Consider the following 16,858-nt stretch of genomic DNA (forward strand, 5'->3'; position numbering starts at 1 on the left):
GGATGCCTTGTTTTACCGTATCACAGCTCTGTGAAGAGATGGGGATGAACTATAAGACGGGACCCTTAGACCCAAGGAAATTAGTAATTTCATAAGTTTAATTGGGAGTTGGTGTACAGAATGGGAAAGAGGAGGAAGAGTTTGGGAACATGGTGGGTGGAGTAAGGATTTCACTGCAGGTGGTAAAGTGTGGGGGAGAAGAGGGTATGGTTCCTAGTCTGGTCTGCTGTCAACCTGATCTTAGCTCTGATACTTCCCTTATTACCCTCTAGTCTTCCTTGTCTCCTTCCTCAGTGTCCCTTGTCTTTGCCCACCCTTTGATAATCCTCCATCCTTGGATAAATTATTTTCCTGACATCCTTTTTAACTCAACTCACCCTTCCTTATGTCTTATTTCAAACTCTCTATCCATCTTGACATCATATTTGTAACAAACCAAAGCCACTCGTGTTAATTTTCATCTTCCTCTCCTTTTTTTCTACTATAATATGTGTTTTTATCTTTGTTTTCATGTTACCAAATCAAAAGAGTAGAATAAATATTTGCTCAGGACTTCTTTCATCCCAGAACACTATGTCTAAGAACCTAAGAATCAACTCCATGTAGGCCACTTGTGTACAATGCCATTTCTTAAGAAATGTGTGAAGATTTGTAATGTATGTCAATTTCTCATATTTCTAGAAGTCCAAAAAACCAATAGCATGAAAGAAAGAAGCCAAGAAAAGGAAGATAAATTTTCAAGGCAAGCTTTATTCAACAACAGAATATTGACTAAGGAGAGAAGTAAGACCTTGGGAGACACATTTAATATGGCCACAAACCCAGTGCCCTCAAGAAAAGTATCCCATAAATGTGACTCATCTGGAACAAGCTTGAAAAGTGTTTCAGAATTAATTATTAGTAATAGAAACCATGTAAGAAAAAAGTCTAACAATATCAATGGATGTGGATTCCTTGATACTATGCATGAGAAAACTCATACAGGGAACAAGCCCTGTGAAAATGATCACAAGAAGAAATCCTACAGACATAATGAGGACTTTATTCAACATCAGAAGAATTCTGTTTTGGAGAAAGTTCTTGAATATAATAATTGTGGGAATGCCTTTCACAAAAAGACTGCCTTTGTTACACGTAAGAGAGCTCACAAAGGAGAGAAACCCTCTGAAGGTAATGAACACAGACAAGCCTTCACCCAAAAATTAAATCTCAATGCTCACCCGAGAACCCTTAAGGAAAGGAAACTTCATGAATCCAGGAAAAATAGGAAACCCTCATGCATGAAGTCAACACGTGTACATCAGAGAGCCCACATAGGGGAGAAACGCTATGACTGTAATAAACTGGGGAAATCCTTTAGCAAGAAGTCAAGCCTTACTCAACAGCAGAGAGAGTACAGAGGAGGAACACCACCTGATGAGTATAATGAAAGTAAGGATGCCTTGCAGAAGTCATACCACACTCAAAGTGAGAGAACTCACGCAGGAGAGAAAATCTATGACTGTGATAAATGTGAGCAGTCCTTCCATGAAAAGCCATGCCTTGCTCAACATCAGAGAACTCACACAACAGAAAAACCTAGTGAGTGTCATGATGGTGAGAGAGCCATAAAGAAGGAGTCACACCTCCCTCGAAATCAGAGAATTAACACAAGAGAGAGAAGCTTCCAAGGTGGTAAATGTGAGAAGTCCTCCTGTGAGAAGTTAAAACTCACTCGACATCAGAGAATGCACCCAGGGAAGAAAACCACTGAGTGTCACGAAAGTGAGAGGGCCTTAAGTAAGAGGTCACACCTCACTCAGAATCAGAGAGCTCACCATGGAAAGAAAGCCTATGACTGTAATAAATGTGAGGAAAGCTTTCATAAGAAAACAGACCTTACTCAACATCAGAGCACACACATGGGGAAAAAACCGTTTGAGTGTAATGAATGTGGGAAGTCCTTCTTTGTGAAATCCAACCTCACTGAACATCAGAGAACTCACACAGGAGAAAAACCGTATGAATGTAATGAATGTGGGAAGTCCTTCTGCCAGAAATCAGCCCTCACAGTGCATCAGAGAACTCACACAGGAGAGAAACCATATCAATGTAGCGAATGTGGGAAAACCTTCTGTGTGAAATCAAACCTAACTCAACATCAAAGGACCCACACAGGAGAGAAACCTTATAAATGCAATCAATGCTGGAGATCTTTCTGTGTGAAATCCAACCTTGTTGTACATCAGAGAACTCATACAGGAGAGAAACCCTACAAATGTCCTGAATGTGGGAAAACCTTCTACGAAAAATCAGCCCTCACAAAACATCAGAGAATTCACACAGGGGAAAAACCCTATGAATGTAATGAATGTAGGAAAACCTTCAGCCAAAGGTCAGCCCTCACCAAACATCAAAGAAAAACACACAAGAAGAAAACTCCCACCCACGTTGCCCACATGCAGAAACCTGCATCTACAAATCAGACTCATTGAACATCAGCAAAATCACGGGGCAGAAAAGCTAAGATGTCAACCTATGTGGGAAAGTCTTCATCAATTGGTTATAGCTTATTGGAATTAGAGGATTAATATAGGAGTGAAACTTTATGAATGCTTTGAACATGTCAAAGTTTTCAACAAGTATTCAAAGATAATGGAGGGGAAATGTATCACTTTAAGGAATATGGATAAAAATGTTCTTGTGGAAAGGTTGTTTAACTAGAAACATATACATCTTTGTGTATAAGTAGATATAGGTATATATATGTGAGCTATCAAAGTACAAAGGAAAGCAAGTGGATGATTAACAAAATCTAGGATAGCAGTTACGTCTGTGGAGGAAAGAGGGACTTATATTTGCAGAGAGAGAGAGAAAGCTACATGTTTCTCATGACTCATGAATATACAGGTATTGCTTTTAATATTTTATATCATATATATGCAAACATGCCTGTTTCTGTTTATAGACAAATTTTCAAGAAACGGGCTTCAAGATCATTGCATTAGAATGTTAACAAAAGCGGTGTTTTGGCATAAAGATCATAGTTAAGTCTTTTTCATTCATCTGTTTTTCTGGATCCAGAATTTCAATAATGATGTGGTCAAGAGTCTACACCGCTCATCTTTGTGCCTCACCATCTTGATTTTCTTCATTGTGTTTTTTCTTTTGCTCCCTAGTAAAATTAATCCTAACTTTTTAAAAATAACAAAGCGAACATTGGCCAAGATAGAAAAAGTAAAGCCAGTGAAGAAGAAACAAAATCAAAGTACATTAAATAGTAAATATAAATAAAAAGGAAAAAATAATAAAAATTCTCACAAACATGAACAAGTTGAATTCACACATCAAAAACAGTGGTGGTTTGATGGTTGGTTTAAAAACCACCTGTGTGGGTGGCTGGGTGGCTCAGTCGTTAAGCGTCTGCCTTTGGCTCAGGTCATGGTCCCAAGGTCCTGGGATCGAGTCCGGCATTGGGCTCCCTGCTTGGTGGGAAGCCTGCTTCTCCCTCTCCTGCTCCCCCTGCTTGTGTTCCCTCTCTTGCTATGTCTCTGTCAAATAAATAAATAAAATCTTTAAAAATCTAAAAAAAAATTTTTAAAAACCCATCTGTGTGTGGTTTGCTATACATATATAAAAACCAGGTGACAAAGGAAGTTTAAAATTTAAGGGATTGGGGTGCACCTGGATGGCTCAGTCAGTTAAGCATCCAACTCTTGATTTTGGCTCAAGGTTGTGAGATTGAACCCCGCATCAGGCTCCATACTGGGCATGGAGCTTGCTTAAGATACTCTCTCTCCCTCTCTAAAAAGAAAAAGAAATTTAAGGGATTGGGCAAAAGATGATACATAGATGGATAGATATATAGATAGATAGATATTGATAGATACTTATAAATGTAGATATATATCTTTTCTATTTTTTTTTACATTCATCCACTAAAGCATAACTACCTACTGGTAAGTCCTGGGATTATATCATTTCACCCACTGTGCTCTCAAACATTAGGTTCTTCAGCCTCTCATCAAAAATGATCTCATAGGGAAATAGCCATTGATATGAATATATGTTCAGGTTATGCTGCTTTTCTGTCTTCAATGAATGTTTTTAACCTTTCCTGATTTGAGGATCCACAGGAAGCTCTGGAAAGAGCAGAGAAGGGAACGGGCTTGCAAGCATGTGTGTCTTTTTGATTGAGGGGCTCCCTTGGTTGTCGTTTCTAGTAAGAAACTTTTTAAGATGCTCGCTTTGGGGGCGCCTGGGTGGCTCAGTCGTTGGGCGTCTGCCTTCGGCTCAGGTCATGATCCCAGGGTCCTGGGATCGAGCCCCGCATCGGGCTCCCTGCCCGGCGGGAAGCCTGCTTCTCCCTCTCCCACTCCCCCTGCTTGTGTTCCCTCTCTCGCTGTGTCTCTCTGTCAAATAAATAAATAAAATCGTAAAAAAAAAAAATAAAAATCTTAAGATGCTCGCTTTGATGTTATTTGGAATGATGGGCAGGGCACTGAGAGTGGGCAACTTGACTTCTAATCTTGACATTGCCTCCAACCCAATTTTATTAATCTTTAAAACAAGCAGATTTAGACAATATTATTGGCTTAGTCCATCTGGACTGCTATAATAATACCATAGATTGAGGGCCTAATAAACAACAGAAATTTATTTCTCACAGTGCTGGTGGGGCTGGGAAGTCCAAGATCCTGGCAGTATCTGGTGAGGGCTCACTTCCTGCTGCACTGTGTCCTCGTGAGGTGGGGTCTCTTATAAGGGCACTAATCCCATTAATGAGAGCTCCACCCTCATGACCTAAGCACTTCTCAAAGGCTACACCTCCTACATCCCACCTGGGGGGCTAGAATTTCAAGATGTGAATTTTGGAGGGATACAAACAGGACATTAACAGCTATAGTGTTTTTCCAGTGTGATCATTCAGAACTTTGTATGTCAGTTGACAGAGCAATCAGCACATCCGTAGAGGCCAAAGGTGTTGACCTGGAAAGAGTGTGGAGAATAAAGAAAGCATGGAACTTGAACGTCCTCAGCTGAGCCTGATGACACCCTCCTACCTAGCTTGCAGACACCTAGTAGTAGTCCTTGTCTGGTGGAGCCTGTTTCCTTCCAGTCCCCTCAGTTCAGCTCACATCTCCGAAAGCTGCCCCAAGCCTTCCATCGTCAGCCAGTGCTGACGGTTTCTGCAGAGGTGGTTACTGCAAATTTTGCATGCTCTGAACAGAAGGATCGAGAATTGCTTCTGACCCAGCTCCCTGTCTTGAGCCCTCCTGCCTCTTCCCAGAGCTTTGGTAAGAGGTCTCATTTCAGTGTGTGTCCCCTTGTTGGGTTTTTATTCCTGGGATCTCCTCCTAACACACAAGAGCTGGTGTATTTATGTGGAGTCAGTATCTAAGGCCCCAAACACAAAGTCACTTTAGATGGGACCTCCACTCCAGTAGCCAATATCTATCTCTGATGGCACCTACTGGCCCCTGGAATCTCAAACCTGGCTTCTAGCAAACTCAGACCAGGGCCACTAAAAAAAATAGGCTGGCGTGTGCAGGAGCCTTTCTGAAGCTACAGAAATTCAATTTGGCCTCAAAGTCCAAAGAAACACCAAGAAATCCAAGGACTAGAAGACAGGAGTCAATTTTTTTTTTAAAGATTTTATTTATTTATTGGACAGAGAGAGAGGGAACAGAAGCAGCGGGAGAAGGAGAGGGAGAAGCAGGTTTCCCGCTGAGCAGGGAGCCCGATGTGGGGCTCGATCCCAGGACCCTGAGATCATGACCTGAGCCGAAGGCAGACGCTTAACGACTGAGCCACCCAGGTGCCCCAACAGGAGTCAATTTTAATTCATCACTTATTTCCTGGGGGTCACTTGACGGCATTTTATTGGTCTGAGTGGTCTGAAGAATTCAAAGATGGTTGAAGTCCAAGTCTGGGTTTTAAGCGGTGCGGTATGGGGCGCCTGGCTGGCTCAGTCATCAGAGGAGCATGAGACTCTTGATCTTGGGGTCGTGAGTTAGAGTCCCACATTGGGTGTAGAGATTACTTAAATAAAACCTTAAAAAAACAAAAGAGAAACATAATCTAAGCTCACGACTCACGAATCTAGAAAAAGAACAAAGCAAGCAGAAGGAAAGAAATAATATAGGTAAGAGGAGATACCAATGACATTAAAAACAGAAAAACAATAGGAAAAAAATCAAGGTAAGAGTTGGTTCTTTAAAAAGATCAACAAAATTGACAAACCTCTAGAAAGATACAGAAAAAGAAGAACACAAATTACCAATATCAGTAATGAATTCAGTATCATGACAGACTCTACAGACATCAAAATGATTAACAGGAAGAGACCAATATTCCTTTGACTATATGCACACCTCTATGAACAGCTTTATACCCACAAATTTGACAACCTAGGTTAAACCAATTCTGAGGGGCACCTGGGTAGCCCAGTCAGTTAGGCATCCAACTCTTGACCACAGCTCAGGTCTTGATCTCAGGATTGTGATTCAAGCCTCTTATTGGGCTCCAAAATAAATAAATAGAGAGATAAAAAAAAAAAAAACAATTCTGAAAAAAAAATACAAACTCCCACAACTCACCCAATATAAAATAGAATTAAATTGAATTTGTAATTTAAAAATTCCCCAAAAGGAAATCTCCAGGCCCAAATTATTTCACTGGAGAATTCTACCATATGTTTAAAGAACTAACACGAATTCTACACACTTTCTTCCAGAAAATCAAAGAGAAGAAAACACTTCCCAATTCAGTGTATGAACCTAGTATTCACTGATACCAAAACCAAAAAATAAAAAAAATACATGATACAAAAAAAAAGATACAGACCAATATTCCTTTGACTATATGCACACAAATCCTTAACAAAATATTAGCAGATAGAATTATTTATTAATTATATGAAAAGAGAATTATATACCATGGGGGTTATTGCAAGGATGCAAGGCTGGTTCAATAATCAAAATCAAATTTAAAATACAATACCATTTTAAATTGCTCCCAAAAAGCCTATGGTTAGATGTAAATCGAACAAAACATGTGCAGAACTTGTATGCTGAAAACTACATAATGCTAATCAAAGGTGATCTAGGGGTGCCTAGGTGGCTCAGTTGGTTAAGCCTCACTGGGCTCCCTGCTCCGTGAGGAGCCTGCTTCTCCCTCTCCCTCTGCGGCTCCCCCTGCTTGTGCTGGCACTCCCTCCCTGTCTCTCTCTCTGTCAAACAAATAACTGTCTTTAAAATTAAAAAAAAAAAAAGATGATCCAAAGAAATGAATAAACATACCTTGTTCGTGGATTGTAAAGTATGTCAATTGTCCCCATACTGATACATAGGTTTAAAGCAGTTTCTATCAAGATGCCAGCAGTTTTGTTTTGTTGGTAGATATAGGCAAGATTATTCTAAAGTTTATATGGAAGAGAAAGGAACTGGAATAGCTAATACAATTTTGGAAAAGAATAAAATGGAAGGCTCAGTCTACTGGTGATTTATGATGAAGCTACGATAATCGAGACTGTGGTATTGGTGAATGCAAAGACACATAGATCAATGGAACAATGCATGAGAATGGAGAACCCAGAAATAAACCCATACAAATGTGGCCAACGGATTTTTCACAAACGTGCCAAAGCAATGGAGGAAGAGTAGACTTTTGGACAAATGATGCTGCAGCAATTAGCCAAGTATAGATGGAGAAATGGACTTCGACCTCCAGAGGAGGAGACTATGGGCTTTGGATTCGGACAGACCTGACTTTTAACTCTAGTTTTGCCCCCCTAACTGCTGTGTGGTTCTGACCCTACTAAACCTCAACCCCCAGCTTGGAGCTCAACAGCGACACCTTACGGATACTGGAAAAATAGCAGGCGAGTGAACGGGCTACGTTAATTTACTGGGCGATGTTCCCGAAATGGCCAGCAGAGGGCTCTAGTCGCACGTGAAAGACCGCCACCTCTCTGAAAGCTTGTCTGTCTCGCAAATCCTGCCTAGGCATTTCAGCCACCCATTTTCCTAAGTCCACCTTAATACACAGTGCTGAGGAAACATTTTTCACAGCCATGTGTGTCACTATGTTTCTGTCAAAGAATCAAATCGATCATTTTAATTTTAATACCTCCTTTTCCTTGCCCACTTTAATTATTTTCATACTGGAATAGGCATGCGTTCTCAACCAGAGCAATACTGCCCCAAAGGGGTGAAAATTCGTTCTTGGGTCCCACCCCAAATCCTAGATATTGCAATGGCTTGTGGCCTTCAAAGGACCATAGTATATAAACAGGTGTACAGTATATCTATGGTATTAAAATTTCATGAGGAGGGGGACAATTAGGGAAGAAAATAGCTAAAAAGGCTGTCTGGGGGGAGGGGGCTGTAACCTAAAAAATACAGGTTGAGAAACACTGCAATAAGGGGAGATGAATCAAGAGAACACCCCAGCATTGCCCCACATCTGAAGTTAGGACAGTCTTTTCCCCTGGAACTTGGGGTATGCCATGATACTGTCCCACCTCAACAGCTCCTAACTGAAGATCTTGTTCCTGCCCAGAATGCACTCCCCCAAGGGAAATTTAAATCCCAGTGTTCCCTTATACTCAATCCCAAAAGTTTCCCCGTGCACAATCCCATTCCCTCCCTTTATGTCCCGCCAGCCCATCCCCCCAACAACCACTGACCTGCTTTGCGTCACTGCAGACATGTTTGCGTTCTTCAGAGCGTTCTATAAATGGAGTCCAATGGTCTGTACTCTTTCTTTTTTACTTGTTTCACGCAGCCTCATTATTTTGAGATGCATCCATGTTGTTGGGTCTGTTAGCGGCCCATTCCTTTTTACTGCTGAGTACTATTCTATTGTACCAAAATTTGTTCATTCATTCACTTGTCCATGGATATTTGGTTTGTGTCCAGTCTGACGTGCCCATGAATAAAGCTGCTATGAGTATTCATGTGCAAGTCTTTGTATGGATATGGGTCTTCATTGCTCTTGAGTAAAATACCTAGGAAATATACTACTGGCTTGACGACTAAGGGGCTGATTAAAATCCCTTTGCCCTTGGCAATGAGGCCCCTTTTCCACTCCTCTGGGAGAAGCCCTCTTGCATAATTCAAAAGGAGTCTTTCCTGGGAAGCGTTCTCCAGTGATGGCAGGTAACCACACACACCCTCTCTTTGGAGAGCGGGGAGTTGACAACAACTTGCACTAAGCCAAGACGATTTTCTGGAACCTCTCTCCAGAGGAGAGAAAACACACCTACACACATGTAATCTCTGGCATGGCAGTCATCTGCTACAGTATAAAAATGTGGAAAATAAAGACAAATACAAAGAAGATTAAAATGGCCCATGCTACCACCACTGAGAGGTAGGAATGGCCACCAGTCCACTGTATCTCCTTCTAGTCTTTTCCTAAATGTCTTGTATAGAAATGTGTGACCCTGTGCCTCTTCTACACGAAGATACATAATTTTTCACAACTTAACTTTCCTGATCAGGTGGTTTATCATCCCTTTCAAAAGTCACAATCCTTCACTCAGCTTCCAGACGTGAGCCAGTGTTAGGGTTCCAAACACATCGGTTGTAGGAGAAGCTGGAGCCCTAGGAGGACCCTGTAAGACCATGACAGATAACAGTATGCTGGGAGAGGGGGAGATGCCAGTATTTTAAAAAACCACCGGCACAGGGTCCGAGTTGGCATTTATACCCGCAGAACCATTTGAGATAGTGTAGAAATGGATATACTTTATTCCTTTCATTTTAATTAAACCTTACTATTTTACTCATTTAATTAAACCTTACTATTTTACTCTATTCTTTCCTTTTTCTTATTTTTGCTGGCTTGATTAACATGGCCATAATCTTTTTTCTTTTAGATTTTACTGTTCTTTTATATTTTTCCATTCCAACAGCGGTTACCTTTCCCTTTTTTTTTTTTTAAGATTTTATTTATTTGAGAGAGTGAGAGAGAGAGAGAGAGAGCATGAGCCGGGGGGAGCAGCAAAGGCAGAGGGAGGGGCTCAGTCCTGGACCCTGGGATCATGACCTGAGCTGAAGGCAGACGCTTAACCACCTGAGCCACCCAGGGGCCCCTACCTTTCCCTTTTAACATTTAGAATAAAATCATCATCGCAATTACGTGACCTATTATATGAATACCATCTCTTTCCCATTTATATTACTTTGAAGATGACCCATTTATAACACTTTTACATCTCCATGCTCCCCAACCCCCAAAGAGATGTAAATGCTTTTATTCTCCTCCATCTGCCCCTTTCCCAAACACCAGGTGGAGGTCCTCCAGTATTATAATTTAAGTCTTCTCCATAGGATTCCTTTTCTCTCTAAACTGTGTAGATTATGCTTAACACTATCCTTTGCTTAGCCTTTTTTTTTTTTAAGATTTTATTTATTTATTTGACAGACAGAGCACAAACAGGGGGAGTGGCAGGCAGAGGGAGCAGGAGAAGCAGACGCCCCGCTGAGCAGGGAGCCTGCCGCGGGACTGGATCCCGGATCCCTGAGATCATGACCTGAGCCGAAGGCAGACGCTTAACCACCTGAGCCACCCAAGCACCCAGCGAAGCTTTGTATTTACACTTGGAGCTCACTCAGGTTTTCAGGACATGTCTAAAAGTGAGTATTATTCTAAGTTCGGTCTGGAATTCAGCAAATCCTTCAAATTTTCAGATCAAGTATTTATTGGGAAAATTTCCTGTCTTCCATTTCCTCTGTTCTTTGAGTTTCCAGTATTCCAATAATAATTCCAATATTGAATAATTCCAGTATCCTAGTATTTGGTTGCCTGCCCTCAAACCTTTCTTTTTTACCTTATCATTTCCATCCTTTTGAATTTCTGGTGTGTGTTTTGTTCTGTGTCTCCCCTGGGTAGCCCACGTCAGGTTCCAGCAGCGAGCATCCCCACCCCTGCTCCTCGGCTCCTCTCTTGAGATGTTTAGTCTGAACATGAGATTTTCCTACCGCCGGACACACGTGTGTGTCAGTGAGGGGGAGGGGAGTGTACTGCCCTGTACTTGTAGCTCCTCAGTGGTGCCCTCATCATCGGTTCCTGCTCAGGGCACCCTCTCTCTCCTCTCCAGTAGGTTTGTACCTGCTCTTCTCTACGATGCACCTGTTCTTACTCTTGCTCACTTCTAGCTCCCCGGACGCATGTTGGTATTTTCCCTTGCTGGCTCATCAGGGCCCATGGTCAGCTCCTGGGGGTCTTTGGCAGAGTCAGTCCCTCAAGTAATGGATGGCCAAGCGGGCTTGGCCCTTCTGGGTCAGTGGCGCTTTAGCTGGCAAATCCTGTTTCCCAGAAGGACCCCAGTCTCCTCCGCTGACATTTTCCTGGGGAAGAAAGGAGAGGCACATTGTTAACTCCCCCACAGCATTTTTTGTTTGTTTGTTTGTTTCTTTCTTTCTTTTTTAAGTAGGTTCCATGCCCAACATGGGGCTTGAACTCATGACCCTGAGATCAAGAGTTGCATGCTCTACCCACTGAGCCAGCCAGGTGCCCTCATCCCAAAGCATTTTAAATGCCCCAGAGCAATGAGCCCAAAGCACCCTCAGGTGGGCAAGTGCAGGCTCTCCCTCAGGATGTCCTGGGATTTCTATAGGTCAGTGTTCCCAGATCTCACCACTTTCCTTCTGACCATGACTCCTGGGCTCTGTGCTTCTGGTCCCCAGGCCCTCACTGGACTCAGAAGTGGAAAGTTTCTCTGCCAACTTCCTTCTTCTGGACTCCAGAGAAACAAGGTCTTGAGGCCACCCTAAACCTCTGAGGCTTCTTGCCTCAAAGAATGTTCTGTAGCTAGTTTTAAACTGAAGGAGGATGGTGGCAAGGATGTATTCAAGAACCATATCCCTGGGACGCCTGGGGGCTCAGTTGGTTAAGCGACTGCCTTCGGCTCAGGTCATGATCCTGGAGTCCTGGGATCGAGTCCCACATCGGGCTCCCTGCTCAGCAGGAAGTCCGCTTCTCCCTCTGACCCTCCCCCCTCTCATGTGCACTCTCTCTCTCTCTCTCTCATTCTCTCTCTCTCAAATAAATAGATAAAATCTTTAAAAAAAAAAAAACATATCCCTGGAATTCCCAGAGGAAAATTCACTATATTCCAAAATACCATAGCCTGTTTTCACAGACCACTGTGCAATAAAACCAGAAATCATCAACTAGGACCCAACTAGACCCAACTCAGAAACCAAAAACGTCACCATCAACAAAATCTTTCCAGACACAAATGTCAGCACTCACTCTTTTAACTATCAGGTGAAAGAGAAAATCAAGACGGAAATTATAAATTATCTTTAATGAATAACAATGAGAACAGAAAATACAAAAATCTATGAGACGTGACCAAAGGAGAATTCGAAGGAAGACATGGAGATTTATATAACTGTTTTAGAAAAACAAACAAAAGATGAAAAGTAATGAAGAGGCCCCAGGTAAAGATAGCGCATTAAATATTCAAGACTAATTTTGCTTCCACTGAGACACCTATTAAAAATAAACAGATTTTATTTTCACCTATATTTTGTAAAACTTCAAATCCCCAGAAAAGGCAAAAGAACATTACAATAAACATGTCTATATGAACCATCTAGATGCACCAACTGTTATGATTCTGCCACATTAGCTTTATCTCTCTGTCTCTCTTTTCATACATAGATACACATTTTTGTTCCGGAATCATCAACAATAGTTACCGATATTATGACACTTCACTCTTTTAAAAAAAAAATATTTATTTATTTGAGAGAGTTGGAGGGGGATGGGAGGGGAGGGCAGAGGGACAGAAAGTCTCAGGCAGACTCCATGCCCAGCACGGAGCCTGACGGGGGCTCAATCCCAGGACACTGGGATCGTGACCTGAGCCAAAACCAAGAGTCGGACACTTAACCGACTGAGTCACCCAGGCGCCCCTATGACACTTCACTCTTCAGCACACATCCGTTAAGAAAAAGGACAATCTCCTATTGCCATAGCTGGCTTTCTCAGAAGAAAGACTCCGAGGCAGAGATTTGCATGTGGAGCGCCCTTGGGATCCACATCTGTGAAAGGGAAGAAAGATCTGGGCTGTTATATAGATTCAGTAAAAGCAGGTGCAAGCCCCTAGAGGAGCTTTGAAGCTAGGCTGGAACTTCAGAGTTGTCCCAAGTTGGTATGAGGGGAGCTGGGCCTTTATACTCCCCTGCCAACCAGTAACCGGACTTGGGCTGCCCGGGGAAAGGGCATGACCTTGGGTGAAGCAGTTTTCTTCGGCCCAGGCACTCCCCGAAGAGTACTAACAATGGAGGATGATTTGCTGGCAGTATTTCCAGCAGCCATGGGAATCAGTCCTTCCCTCCTGAGGAGGGTCAGGGCCGTGCATCCAGTGTCCACTGCTGTCCACTCCTGCCACTCAGCGCCACTTCCTCATTTCAGTTCCAGGACTCCCACGGGCATCTTTCCTGGTGGGAAAATTTATAAGAGCAACCTTACAGGGACAAACCACAACCCCTGCCAAAGCAGCTGGTCTCAGGGCCACACTGATCCTCTTGCTCTGTCAAGGTGTTTGGGATCCAAACATTGGCTTTGATCTGGAAACAGACAAAAAGGCAAGAGTAGCAATATTCACACCAGACAAGCTGGACTTTAAGATTAAAATCCCCACTTGGATAAAGAAGGACACTATTACTACACAATTTATGAACAGGGGGTAATGGGCATAAAACCTTCTGCACCCGACAACATAGCAGGCAAATTGAGAAAGCAAAAATGATCGGCAATACAAAGAGAATCTCATGAAAACACAGTTTCAGTAGGAGGCTTCAATCTATCTCTTTCAAAATCGGTAGCTCTGATAGCGAAAAATAGGTGCCTTGAAGAATTAGTAATATAGACCACAAACTCAAATATTTCTTCATTTACAAAATATATATTTTTGTGTATACATGAGCATTTACCAAAATTTATCATCTACTTGTTCATAGAAGAATCTTGAAAAAGTCAAGAAATTAGATATCTCATAGACTATCTTCTCTGCTCATTATTCAATTATAAAAAAAAGAAATAATTTAAAAGGTTACCAGAATATACTAACTACTTGGAAATTAAGTGTAAGAAACACACTGTTTAATAACACTTGGATCAAAGAAAAGCAAAAGTAAAATTACAAATTATCTAGAAAACATAAAGAAGGAGATTTCATTGGAAAACTTACGGGGCCAGAAAAAGCTACACTCAAAGGAAATTTTGTAGCCTTAAGTAACTCCATTAATAAGTGAAGAGAACTCGCCGCTTGTATATAACCCACTTTAAGCATTGCTTCAAATCTGGAGCCACATCCTACACCTCTCTCGTCTTCCCCACCTCAGTCACCCCTCCCTCCCTTTGTCCTTGGGCATTGTCTTCCTTCAGTGAACATGATTTGTCTGTCTTACTACACACAGCAATTCTCGAACTTCAATGAGCAAGCACATCCCCTAAGGCTCTTGTTAAATTGCTGATTCTGTTTTAGTAGTTCTGGGGTGGGGCCTGAGATTCCGCATTTCTAACAAGCTCCCAGGTGATGCTGCTAATCCCCTCCCCACACACATACTTTTTTAAAAAGATTTTATTTATTTATTTGAGAGAGAGAGAGAGTGAAAGAGAGCATGAGCTGGGGGAGAGACAGATGGAGACAGAGAGGCAGACTCCCTCCACGGGGCTCCATCCCAGTTACAAAACTCTCAGGAATGCTCCGGCTCACCCTGGCTCTCCTCCCTGACTCACTTTTCCCCCTCAGCCTGGTTTCGCTAAGGCTGCACTCCTCCGTGAAGTGTTAGCATGTAGACTTTGGCCACAAGCTCTGTTTTCTGGGAAGCCCAGGCTAAGACCATGCTGTCCTTGAGAGATAGAAAAAGAATGAGAAAATAAACTGAAAAAAAAAAAAATTAAGGAGAATTCATTAAGATAGAAGATGATATTTTAGGAATAGTAGGAGGAAATATCCAAAATCTCTTTCTTGGAGGAAAACAATCCTAGGATATCAGTCAGGGTGCTTTGTGGTCAGTGATACAAGCCGATGCTGATGATGAAGCAGCAAGCAAATTTATTAAAGAGATATTGAGTAGCTCACACTATTGCTATGAGGCCTGGTAAGCCAGACTCAAGGTGAAGTTATGCGCCCAACTCTACCTGTGCCATCTACTGATGAACTGCCACCCATGTCACCACCCCTCCCCAATGCCAGGACCTTGACCTTGGAACCATTGCCGGCACTGCCACCTGCAAAGCTCATTGCCTGTCACACCGGGACCCACAGAAAGGGCAACTCCATGCAGAACTTGATTCCCCATGTAGCCAGCCCACTTCCTATTCATCCCACAAAGGTCTGGTGTCCGCAACCTAACAATGAAGGAGCCTTGGGAACTTGAGCTCTGATCCAAGCCTGGAGACACAGGACTCACGACTGTGAATTTCTCCAAATCTAAGAGCGCTGTCCCGAAGATGATGGGAAGCGACGAATATAAGACAGATGTCTACTAGAAGCAATAAGGACAGCTACACCCCTAGTGAGGCAGATCAAAAATAAGAGAAACAGAACCAACATGTTTAAGAAATAGTCCTGGGTGCCTGGGTGGCTCAGATGGTTAAGCGTCTGCCTTCCGCTCAGGTCATGATCCCAGGGTCCTGGGATCAAGTCCCGCATCGGGCTCCCTGCTCCTTGGGAGCCTGCTTCTCCCTCTGCCTCTCTCTCTCTCTCTCTCTCTCTCTCTACCTCTCTCATGAATAAATAAAATCTTTAAAAAAAAAAAAAAAAAGAAAGAAATAGTCCTGACAAGCTCATTATCCAGATGGAGTACAACTGTCCCATAGAAATATAATGGAAGCTGTGTATGTCATTAAAATTTTTCTAGCAGCCACATTAAAAAGAATAAAAAAGAACTATGTGAAGTTAATTTTAATACTAATCCAACATATCCAAAACAGTATGATTTCAACATATATAAATATAATCAATCAATATAAAACTAATGAGACACTTTACATTTTTTTAATCCTAAATCTTGGAAATTGGTGTATATTTTATTTTTTTTAATATTGTATTTATTTATCTATTTTAAGAGAAAGACAGAGAACATGAGCAGGGGAGAGGAGCTGAGTGAGAGGGACAAGCTGACTCCACGCTGAGCACAGAGCCTGACGCCGGCCCCATCCCACGACCCTGAGATCATGACCTGAGCTGAAATCAAGAGTCAGATGCTTAACCGACAGAGCCACCCAGGTGCCCCAGAAATTGGTGCATATTTTAAACTTACAGTTCATTTCAGCTGGACCAGTCACATTTCAAGTGCCCAAAAGCCACATGTGGCTCCTGTATTAGATAGTCCACAGATAGAAATAAAATCAGAACCCTATTGCACACATCATTTGAACCAAAACAAATTCCAAGTGAATTAAAGATTTGAATCTAAAATATAAGGTTATTCAAATCTTAGAAGAAAACATGCAACGCTGCACTTGTAAGCTCTTTCTAGCCACCTGCAATGCAGATGGCAGATAAAGGGTTAATATCTATACACACAAAGAGCTTTGGCAAATTAGTATCAGAATAAAAATGGTGGGAAGCTCTCATAGAACAAACCCACATGGTCAATAAACCTAAAAAGGTATCCAGCTTCCCTGGGAGTCAGGAAAATACACATGAAATAACAAGACATCACTTTACTCACATCAGACTAGCAAATCGGAAACTTGCGAACACCTCCAACAGGCTAGGGAGAGACTAAATTCGCCACATCACAGATTGCTGGAGAGCCATCCGATGGCACTTATCAAAATAAAAAAACTCCACGTACTCTTTGACCAGCAATCCCATGCCTCAGAATCCACAGCGTAGAAAGAA

The 16,858-nt window shown here is 42.2% G+C and overlaps 1 protein-coding gene across 1 annotated transcript; it reads left to right on the forward strand.

Moving 5' to 3' along the window:
- The first annotated feature begins 1,085 nt into the window (after window positions 1-1,085).
- Window positions 1,086-3,277, forward strand: LOC141369924 (uncharacterized). Its single transcript, XM_073880323.1, has one exon. It carries the CDS (start codon window positions 1,281-1,283, stop codon window positions 2,472-2,474), a length of 1,194 nt encoding a protein of 397 aa, XP_073736424.1. The 5' UTR covers window positions 1,086-1,280; the 3' UTR covers window positions 2,475-3,277.
- Window positions 3,278-16,858: the final 13,581 nt, after the last annotated feature.

This window comes from Callorhinus ursinus, unplaced genomic scaffold (genome assembly GCF_003265705.2).
Source record: "Callorhinus ursinus isolate GAN/ISIS: 27379988/994484 unplaced genomic scaffold, GSC_fseal_2.0 scaffold38, whole genome shotgun sequence".
In the NCBI taxonomy this organism is placed as follows: Eukaryota; Metazoa; Chordata; class Mammalia; order Carnivora; family Otariidae; genus Callorhinus; species Callorhinus ursinus.

What these genes read in the sequence shown, in the direction of transcription:
- LOC141369924 (XM_073880323.1), top strand. Translation starts at nt 1,281, where the DNA reads ATGAAGTCAACACGTGTACATCAGAGAGCCCACATAGGGGAGAAACGC.